The 11,307-nt window shown below is 38.8% G+C and overlaps 1 protein-coding gene across 1 annotated transcript in view; it reads left to right on the top strand.

Annotated features, from left to right (window-relative positions):
* Positions 1-11,307, top strand: part of IWS1 (IWS1 homolog (S. cerevisiae)) — a 102,002-nt gene that overhangs the window by 28,113 nt on the left and 62,582 nt on the right. The window contains exons 3-5 of the mRNA XM_006902806.1: positions 1,301-2,348; positions 6,801-6,993; positions 7,534-7,591. Coding sequence (XP_006902868.1) covers positions 1,301-2,348; positions 6,801-6,993; positions 7,534-7,591 — 1,299 coding nt within the window. The remainder of the gene's footprint in view (positions 1-1,300; positions 2,349-6,800; positions 6,994-7,533; positions 7,592-11,307) is intronic.

The following is an 11,307-nucleotide window of genomic DNA, read 5'->3' as shown; positions in this document are numbered from 1 at the left end:
GGAAGGCCCTCTATGAGGTGGATTGATTCAGTGACTGGGATAATCAGGACGGGAGTGTCAGAGACAGTGCGATTGGCACAGGACAGAGCAGAGTTTAGGGCTGTTGTACATAGGGTCACTGTGAGTTGCAAGCGACTCGACGGCACATAACAACAACAACAACAACTTTGTACCTTCTGTGATATGTTGTGCTGGAGGGAAAAAACCCAAAAAAACCCAAATATCCCTGAGCTACTCAGCAGTCAAAAAATCAAAAGACAAGTTGCATTGGGAAAATCTGCTGTCTAGGATCTCTCCAGAGTGCTAAAGAGCAACAATGCCAGTCTAAAGCCAAACAAAGGCTCACATCGTCTTCAGAATTGCTTGCTGTGCATCTGAACAGTGATTAAGGATAGCAGAAGAAGAAGCAAAGCCTTTGTGTTGTGGTGCTGGAGAGGACTATTGAATATCCCATGGACTGCTAAGAGAACAAACATACCTTTCTGGAGAGGATGTTTCTTGGAGGCAAGGATGGTGACACTCCCATCTCCATACTGTGAGCATGTTTTCAGGAGAAGTCAGTCCTTGGAGAAGGACATCATGCTTAGAAGGGTAGAAGTTTAGCACAAGAAAGGAAGAGCCTCAACAAGATGGGGGGTTGATACAGTGACTGTGGAAATGAGGTCAGGCATGTTGGAGATGGTTGATTCAGGGTAGAGGAAATCATAGTCAGATTTGGCAGTGCATGACAATGACATGTTTTCCTTTAATGAAAGCGCTTTTCTAAATAGTAAATGAGGTGTCAGAGAAGAGCCTAATGTAGTATTTGCCTCTTCATAGATGATTTATTGATGTTAATGCCTCTTCATTTTTAGATTTGTGTGGGAGAATGAGTCCTATTTGATTCTTTAAGAAAAATAATTTTGTGGCTTTTTAAAATTCAGTAAAATTAATAAAATAGTTTTATGGCTTTTTATAATTCTCTCAGTTAAAAACCCAAGAATATTCCTTTAAGAAAAAGACATTGAGTACATGTTTGCTATATAATTCCTTGGAAAAATATAGCTAAATTTTTGGGAATTATGAAGCTAGGGTGGTTGATTGGTTTTAATCTAACTCTTTAAAGTGAATCTCCTGTAGTTTAGGATTTTGCTTTCAGATTTGTGTTGGGAGCTGGTCCTGTTAGCCATTCACAGACTGATGGCCTTCTTTAAAGTAGGATGCTTGTATATAGTTCTGTGACAAGAATTTTTTTTGTTTATATGTGCATATACCTACATTTTTTTGTACATTCATAACGTAATCTCATTTTATTTTTTAGAGTGGACCTAGTGATCGAGAAGATGGCCTCATCAAAAGGCATCAAGTGACAGATTTGGAAAATGATGACCTCCCAAATCTTAATGCTAGTGACTGTGAAAGTGAGTTGCTTCACAGGCAAAAGGATAGTGATTCTGAATCTGAAGAGCACCTAGAGCCTCCTGCAAGTGATTCAGAAAATGACACCAGTCATCAAGGGAGTGACTCTGAGAGTGAAGAGACCAGGAAATTACCTGTCAGTGAATCTGAAAATGAAGAACTTCTTAATGGGCATGTGAGTGATTCAGAAAATGAGGATGTACAAAAGCATCCTGCTAGTGATTCAGAAATTGAAGAGCTCCAGAAAAGCACTGCCAGTGACTCTGAAACAGAATCTGCTCTAAAGCCTCAGGTTAGTGACTCAGAAAATGAGGAGCTCCCCAAACCTCAGGTCAGTGACTCAGAAAGTGAGGAACCTCAGAAGAATCAGGCTAGTGATTCTGAAACTGAGGAGATTCCCAAACCTCCTATCAGTGATTCTGAAAGTGAGGACCCTCCAAAGCACAAGGCCAGTGACTCTGAAAATGAAGGCCCCTCAAGGCACCCAGTAAGTGACTCAGAAAATGAAGAGCTTCCTAAACCCCGAATTAGTGATTCAGAAAATGAGGACCCTCCTAGGAACCAGGCCAGTGACTCTGAAATTGAAGAGCTTCCCAAATCCCAGGTCAGTGACTCTGAAAGCGAGGAACTTCCCAAAGCTAGAGTTAGTGACTCTGAGAGTGAGAAGCCACAGAAGGGACAGACTAGTGAGGATTCCTCCAGGCTTAAACCAAAGATGGAAACAGAAGATGACAATGATGAGGAGAGCAGGAGAGTAGATGAAGAAATGCAAAATGAGTCCTTTCCCTCCAGTAGCCATTTAGAAAGGAAAAGATTTCACAGTTCTGACAGCGAAGAGGAAGAAGCCAGAAGGCTGAAAATTGACAGTGATGAAGAGAAAGGAAAAGCTGAGAAAGTAGCAAAGCGGAAAGCAACTGTTCTTTCTGATAGTGAAGATGAAGAGAAAGCATGTAAGGAATTATTTTGGTTATAGTCTTAATTTCTACACTTCTGACTGAAGCATTGCATGTTTTCTGCTTTATCTGTATTTTGTTGTTCAACTTAATGGCACTAGAAAATTATTTACCCAGGTTTTCATTGACTCAGTTGCCTCAAAGTGGTAAGCTAGATTACTGTCAGTAGGAATAGAAAAGTTGGTTTGGGGTTTTTGTTTTTCCCATCAGAATGAGTAATGTTTCAAAGAAAAATGAGCACATGAAAGGTGCCTATCTCCCTGCCCACTGTATCCAGAGAGAGCTGCCTATCTCTTTGACAGCTACTGCGTTAGATCCTATACAAATAGTAACTGAACTATCATGACAAATGCTGGTAAATACTCGACTATGACTCTACAAACTATTCTAGTCTGCTACTTGGGACTCTGTTTTCATGGATGATTTTCACTTGATGATACTTTGCTATGAAATTTTCATTTCCCTTACAGCTTTATAATACATGTGACCAGTTTGTTAAAATGATGAGAAATATCAAATTGGCTGGCAGCAGTGCAGAAGCATAGAACTCTGTAAACCCTCTTCTATTACTACTTATTGAATACTCTTGAATTAACTATGATTGACAGTGATCCTGTTAAAAATGGATCTAAACCTTGCCCTGTCCTGTGCCATCCTCATTATTGCTAACGTACCCGAGCTCATCATTACAGTCACTGATTCAGTCCATCTTGTTTAGGGTCTTCCCCTCTTTCACTGACCCTTCACCTTTCCAAGCATGTTATCTTTTTCCAAAGACTGACCTCTCCTAACTATATGCCCAAAATATGTGAGATGAGTTTCACTATCCTTGCCTGCAAAGAGCACTGTGCTTGCACTTTTTCCAAACATATTTGTTTGTCCTTTTGGCAGTCCTTGGGATATTCCACACTATTCTCCAACACTACAGTTCAGACATTAATTTTTCTTTCCGTCATCTTTTTCACTGATCTTCTTTCAGCTACATAGTAATAGAAAAGGTCATGGTTTGGTTCAAGTTCATTTTAGTCTTCAAACTGACATCATTGTTCTTCAGCATTTTGGAGATGTCCTTCACAATTAACTTTCCTGCTGCAACACATCTTTTGAATCCTGGCTCCTGGTGCCAAGAGTATTGATGTGCATCCAAGCAAAATTAAAGCATTGAAATTTTCTGACTTCTCCATCTATCATGATGTTGCCTGTTTGCCTGGTAATGAGGAATTATGGGTTTGGGTTGGGTTGTTTTTTTTTTATGTTAAGATGTAACCCATATTGAAAGCTATAGTCTTTGATCCTCTCCAGTAAATGTTTCAAGTCTTCCCCACTTTCAGCAAGCAAGGTTTTGTCATCTGCATAACACAGGTTATTGTTGAGTATTCTACTGATCCTGATGCCACATTCTTCTCATATTGTCTAGCTTCTCGGATGTTTTTTTCTACATATAGATTGAATGGTTATGGAGAAAAGATAAGCACTGATACATACTCTCTCGACTTTAAACCATACAGTATTCATTTTGCTCCATTTGGGAAGCTTCTTTGTCTCAGTATAAGTTTTGCATCTCATTCTTTTTTTTTTTTTAAATTTTATTTTATTATTTTTGTGTGCGTGTACCATCAAATCAGATCTGACTGGTACAAGAGGAGATTGTCCCTCCTTCCCTGGCAGAGCATCTGGTGGATTCGAACTGTTCGCCTCTGGGATTGTAGTTACAACTCCTTGCCACTAGGCCACCAGAGCTCCCTGCATCTCATTCTTTTAAACATCAACCATCATTTCTTAGGATCCACAGAGTCAAAGCCTTTGAATGATCAATAAAACACAAATATACATTCTTCTGATACTCTGTTTTAAGCCAAGATCCATGTGATAACAGCAGTGATGTCCCTCATGTCATGTCTTCCCAATCCAGCCTGTATTTCTGGCAGGTCTCTGTCAATATACTCTTATAGCCAATTTTTAATAATATTCAGCAGTGTTTTGCGTGGATATGATACTAAGGATATTGTTTAGTAATTTTTATGTTGGGTTACCTTTTTGGGAAATGGGGACAAATAAGTAGATCACTTTTAGTTGGTTGGCCTGGTAGTTGTCCTCCAAATTTCCTGGCATAGCTTGGTGAATACATCTAAGGGTGGATCTATCTATTAAAACATGCCACAATTGAAATGAAAAATAAACAACCTAAATTTTAAAAAAAAACCAAAAAAACAACAACATGCCACAAGACCCCATCAGTTCCTGTGGACTTATTTTTTTTACTGATGTCTTCAATTCAAGCAGTCAGGTATGGTGCTCTCACTCAGCAAGGCAGTGGGGCAAGGCCTAGGACCAGATATTGAGAGACAGGTGCAGTGGTCTTACTTGGCTCTTCCTGCCTGCCACTAATGTTATTGTCAAGTATGACTCAGTGATCCTTTGAACAACAAATCTGAACCTTATCCTATCCTGTGTCATCGTCATCATCTCTGATAACACTTGAATCTGTTGCCACAGTTGCACTATTTCAGTGCAACTCATCAAGGGTCTTCCTCTCTTTTTCTCCACCTTTACAAGCATGCTATTGCTCTGCAAGGAATAGCCCCTCCTGACAACATGCTTGAAGGATGTGAGAAGAAGCTTTGTCATCCTTGCCTCCAAGGAGCTTTCTGGCTGCACTTTCTCTAAGACATATTTGTTATTTTTGTAGTCCATGAGATATTTAGTACTCTTCTGAAACAGCACAGCTCAGAGACCTCTATTCTTCTGTCCTCCTTAATTTTCTAGCCTTAATATGCATAACAAGTTATTGAAAAGACCATGGCCCAAGTCAGGTGCTTCTTAGTTTTCAGACTGACATCATTGGTCTTCAATAATTTGGAGAGGTCCCTGCCAGCTGACTTAACCAATCTCCTGATCTCTTGACTGCTGGTACCAAGGATGTTCATTGTGGATCCAAGTAAGATTAAATTATTGACAACTTCAGTTTTTTCTGCATCTGTTATGATGTTGCTTATTGGTCCAGTGGCATGGGTTTTTGGCTTGTGTTGAAATGCAATCTACATGGAAAGCCGTAGTATTTGATCTTCTGCAGAATTTCAGGAATTACAAGTCCTCTTCTCTTTGAGCAAGCAAAGTTGTATTATTCATACATTGCATGTTATTGCTAAGTCTTCCTCTGATCCAGATCCCACATTCAGTGAGGCAGTTTTAAATGGATGCTGCACATCAGTCTAATCATATTCTCTGTTTCTCAAAATTAGAATAACCAATCTCTCCACATCTTCTCCAACATTGTTGTTTACTGTCCTATTTATTAAACTTTGCCACTGCTCCAGGAGTGGGATGGTATTTCATTGTGGTTTTGATTTGCATCTCTCTTTTTTTTAACTTGAAAAGCAATTTTTATTGAATTTGGAAGAAGAGCTTCACATTCTGCATCTCCCTTATTGTCAGTGATTTTGAACTTCTCTTCACATGTCCATTGGCCATCTGAATGTCTTCCTCTGTGTAAAATATTTCCATGTCTTCTGCCCATTTTGTAATTGAGTTATCAATGTTTTTCTTGTGGAGGACCTGTAGGATTCTGTAAACTTTTTTCTTATGAGACCCTTGTCTGAAATGGCATTGTCAAATGTTTTTTTCCCAGACAGGCTTTCTTTTCACCCTGTTGGAAAAATTTTTGTTGCGCACAAGGACTTAATCTTTAGAAGTCCTCATTGATGTTCTCTCCTTGTTGTGCATTTCTGGCTGTATTTGTCAGCCTCTTTATACCATAGGCTAGACCTTCTAAGTTTGGTCCCATTTTGTCTCCTGTGATGTTAATGGTTTTGGGCTTTTAGGTCTCTGATCCATCTTGAGTTGATATTTGTGTATGGTATGAGATGTGGATCCTGCTTTATCTTTTTTCAGGGAGAAGTCGGGTTTGGTCAGCACCATTTGTTGAAGAAGTTGAAGGATTACTATATGTACCAAAGTCTAGGAAAGCAGAGGGAGGCGGGAGGAGGGAGACTGAGGGTGAAGAGGAGGGGAAGTCACCAGGTTGCGGAGTTTGGTGGACAGCGCAAGGAGGGTGAAGGAATTAGGAAAGACCTGATGAGGACCTGAAAAGATGGTGGGCATGAATCAGTGGTGATTAATTTTATAAAACAATGTATGGGAATGAGAATTTGAAACTCAGTGTGAATGGAGGAATGCGTGAAACACAATGTATACAACTTTGTGTGCAAATCAGTGTAACATTTAAAAAAAATTAGGATAACCATTGATACTCACTTTTATGTGGAAGAATTTTTGCCCTCTTTTGAACACCTGAGCAAAGTAACAGTAACTTTGGGCCTTTAATTATTTTTGTTTGTCTTTTAAACAACACTGTTATTAGATGCTTTGGTTTTTGGCTCATAACTGCTATTTTAGAAAGTCTGTTATAGAATGACTGAGAAAATACTCACTTTTATTTATTTTTGATAGCAGCAAAGAAGAGTCGTGTTATCTCTGATGCAGATGATTCTGGTAGTGATGCTGTATCAGAGAAAGTAGGCAGAAGAGAAAAGACTGTACCATCAGACAGTGAAGATGAAATAAGGAGAGAAGAGTTGTCTGATAAAAAAAATGAAGAGAATGATCTATTTGGGAGTGACAGTGAGTCGGGGAATGAAGAAGAGTAAGTTGACAATGTAATATGAGTTCTTAAGGATTCTTCTAAGGTGATGGAGAGGTTGTCTTTGACATTTTAGTAAACTTTCATTAATCAATTTTCTTTTGGAATCTATTTTAATGTATGCTGCTTGAATACATAATTTGAGTACTCAGCGTTTTCATTTTAGTGTCTGAACTATTGCACTGCACAAATACTGTGTGAAGTTAAAAGCAGCAAAGAAGGCATGTTGTGAAATTCCATTTATGTGATGTTTAGGAGCTGGCAAGACTCAACTTTGGTCATGGAAATGTGTAAATGATTACCTCTAGGGTGTTGATGCAGGGGACTGACTCTAAAGAGACATGTGAACTTTGTGGAAATTTGAAATTGCTCTCTATTTGATTGGGGTGCAGGTTATATGAATGCGTACATTCGTCAAAGTCCATTAATATCTGCACATTTTGCTACATGTAAACAATACTTTTCTTTAAAATTATAAAATGTTTTATAATTCTTAAGAAAATGAAAAGAAAACGAGTAGAACTTTATTTGTTCATTCTCTAGAAACCTTATTGCAGATATATTTGGAGAATCTGGTGATGAAGAGGAAGAAGAGTTTACTGTAAGTATGAAATAAATCATTTTTGTATCTGTGGTGTTATGATTGTGGTTCTGTAACAGGTTCTTCCAGTGATGTGGTAGCATGTTCCACCTGGATTGGGATTTATGGAGTATAAGGTAGAGATTAAGGCTATTTTCCACTTGAAATATCCAGTTAACCTAGTACCTTTTACTGAAAAGATCATCCTTTCTCACTAATCTGCAGCGCAATTTTTGCCATAAATCTAGACCATCTGGACTATTTTTTTCTACTCCATTTGTTGTTGGTTTTTTGTATTCTGTCAAGTCACCTGTGATTCACAGTGACCATATGTACCACAGCTCTAAACCCTCTTTTATCTTGAGCCATTGTTTCTGATACACCTACCCCCATTACCCTAGTAACTGAGTCAGTCCATCTCATCCAGGGTCTTCCTCTCTTGTGCTGTCTCTTCTCCAGTACCACCACTTAAAGGAATCAGTTCTTCTGTCATCCTTAGTCATTGTCCAGCTTCCTGAAATGACTGGAACATCAACATAGAACTGCCAAATGTGCAGGCTGGGTTTAGAAGAGGATGTGGAACCAGGGATATTATAACTAATGGATCTTTGGAAAGCAGAGAGCACCAGAGGAATGCTTATATGTGTTTCGTTGACTATGCAAAGGCATTTGACTGTGTGGATCACAACAAATTGGCTAACTCTGAGAAGAATGGGAATCCCAGAACCCTTGATTGTGCTTATGTGAAACCTGTATTTGAACCAGGAGGCAGTTGTTAGACCAAGGAAACATTGCATGGTTCAAAATCAGGAAAGGTGTGCACCAGGGATGCATCCTATCTCCATGCCTTTTCAGTCTATATGTGGAACAGATCATCCAGGAGGCTGTGCTCTGTGAGGATGATTGTGGCATCAAGATTGGAGGAAGACTCATCAACAACCTGCGTTTTGCAGATGATACAACCTTGCTGGCCAAAACTGAGGAGAACCTGAGGCATTTGCTGCAGAAGGTCAAGGACTACGGTCTTCGATATGGATTGTAGCTCAACATCCAGAAAATAGAGATTATTGCCACTGGTCCAATTAGCAGCATCATTTTAGACAATGAAGAGATTGAGCTTGTTAACAGCTTCAGCTTGCTTGGAACCACAGTCAGCATTCTTGGTACCAGCAGCCACAAAATCAAAAGATGAATTGTATTGGAAAAGTCAGTTGTCAGACACCTCTCCAAAAGTCCTGAAGGGCAGTGATGGCAGTCTAGAGACTAAGGTGCACCTGATCCAGACCTTGGTCTTCTACTCAACTGGTCTCTTTAGCCCTATCCCAATCACTGTGTAACAGTGATGGTTGCTAGTTTGTTACCCTTCAAGATTGTCTTAGCTATTCTTGAACTGTGTAACATTTCAACTATGCTTTCTCATTCTTTCTTTCCTCCCCCTCAAAAGCAAGTACAGATAACATTTTATGAGTACCCAACAAAGACATTTAAAATGTGTAACAGAGTTATTAGACAAAACAGTCCTACCACTCAGAGTTTAAAACCTTTTTGCTAGACAATTGTTGGATCAAAAATAAATCCTCTTAGCAGTAAAATAAGATAATGTGAGAGTAGATGAGTTTAGATGTAGATGACTTTAGAGTCTAATTGAAGATAGATGAAAACCAACAGATGTAAACGTAAGGAAGACAAAATGGAAATCATTCAACAGGTATTTGGGAGCCAGTATACCATAATCAGACATATTGCTCCATTTGATTTATGAGGCTGTAAAGCACACAAGAGGAGATTACCCATCTTCCCCCACCCCCACCCCCCCAAAGAGGTGCTCATGGTAGAGTCAGATGTGTTAACAGTGCAACTCCCTATGGACTAGGCCACCAGAGCTCCTATCAAGATAGAGCAAGGTTTTTACCTGTTCATAGGATTGCTTGAGGTCTAGTTGTTTGGACTGCGCCTAACAGCAGCAATAACACATATACCAACCATATTGTTGCGAGCATGGTCCTCATAAAGCTCATGTTCATTTAAGCAGCATATTGCAAGATTAAGATGTATTTTTCTAGTTTGATTGGAGAGTTCACATCAAATTTATTATAGATTCAGTTCAGTGAGTAAAAATATATACTGGATGAACCATTGGGAAGATTTTTTAGTTTCTTTTAAATTTGGCAGAAGAGTTAGAAGCTATAAACAATTAATTACTTCCATTTTTAAAAAATAAAAAACAAAGGAATTTGATAAATATCACCAAAAGCAAAGTCAGACTGTACAAATAAATGTTGGAGTGATTACGCAGTTTCTGTCATTTACAGAGGATTTACTTCCCTAATTTTTGAAGTTTTTTTGCACACTGGTAAGAAATGATCACTGACCTGACAGAAAACAGGTAGTATGACATTGAAAGGTCAAATAGAATGACTTATTTTTTAAAAAAACATAAATGCATTTAATAGTCTCAGGATAATTTCCATATACCTGCTATTTTTGTTGTTGAAAATTCCCAGTTTTTCCCTTATGATGTGTCGTTGCATCAGAACTAACTCATAGCTGACCCTTCAGAGGGCTTTCAGGTACTGTGGATTTGAAGCACCTGTCACTGGGTTCCAGCACAGCTTCTTACCACTAAGCCATTTGATCTCTCTTAAAAGAGAATGCAAATAAAGCTATATTGAAATGATTTCCGTCTAGAGATTGGTAAAGTGTGATAATTTGATATAATAAAAAGAGCAGATGGATTATGATGCATTCATACTTTGCCGGAAGAAGAGTTGATTGTTATAAACTCTATTGGTAAAACTAGGAGTGCAGTTCAGCAGTATTTCTCAAAATTTGTAGTAGCCAATATCTAAATGTCAGTATTGGAGCCATGATGGTTCAGTGGTAGAAATCACACCTTCCATGCAGAAAAGCAAGATTCCTTTGAATACTGATGTTTTGTTACGATGCTGAATTAGATTTCACAAAGCTTCTATGCTGAGGCTGACAAAAAAGACCCGTCTACCTGAAAAATCAACCACTGAAAACCTTATGGGCCTCAGTTTTCCCATCTTGTACATGGTACCATGAGACAGGAACAGCTCAGTGATGGCTAACTGTAATGACAAATTGTCAATAAGTCAACAAATGTTGACAACAGCTGTATGGTTAAAATAATCTAAAACTTTGAGAAAGAATGAGGCTAGACCCTGTATTTTTACTTCTAATCTCTGGTAGAAGCTCGAGGAACTCTACTAGACTAACTGGGTAGGGAGTTGGGCTGCCAACCCAAAGTCAGTGCTTTGAAGTTATTGTTGTTGAATGAGTCAGTATGAACTTATAGCAATCCCCTGGTGACTTAATGGCAATAAATTGCACTGCCAAAATCAAATGTGCATGATTTGAGTCTACCAACTGTTCTGTGCAGACAGATGGATGATCTCCTCCTGTGTAAGTTTCTGCCTCTTAAAACCTACTGAAGGGTCAAGTATTGGTCATTTTCAACTTGACGGTACTTAACAACATAAGACAGAAAATCCCAGGGGACAGACATTTGAAATACAGCCACCTGACCAGCTGGCTGGAAGAGATCATTATTTCCCCAAAAGTGATCCAGCAGAATGTGGAAATTATTGGTCACTATTAATACCAGAGGAATGTCTTATCTGTGCTTCATTGACTGTGCAAAGGCATTTGACTGTGTAGATCATAACAAACTGTGGCTGACTCTGAGAAGAATGGGAATCCCAGAACACTTGATC

The sequence above is a fragment of the Elephantulus edwardii genome, unplaced genomic scaffold, assembly GCF_000299155.1.
Source record: "Elephantulus edwardii isolate Elephantulus edwardi_28Jun2011 unplaced genomic scaffold, EleEdw1.0 scaffold00453, whole genome shotgun sequence".
NCBI classification, from domain to species: Eukaryota; Metazoa; Chordata; class Mammalia; order Macroscelidea; family Macroscelididae; genus Elephantulus; species Elephantulus edwardii.
The sequence above is the reverse complement of the archived record's forward strand: the minus strand, read 5'-3'. Positions and strand labels throughout refer to the sequence as shown.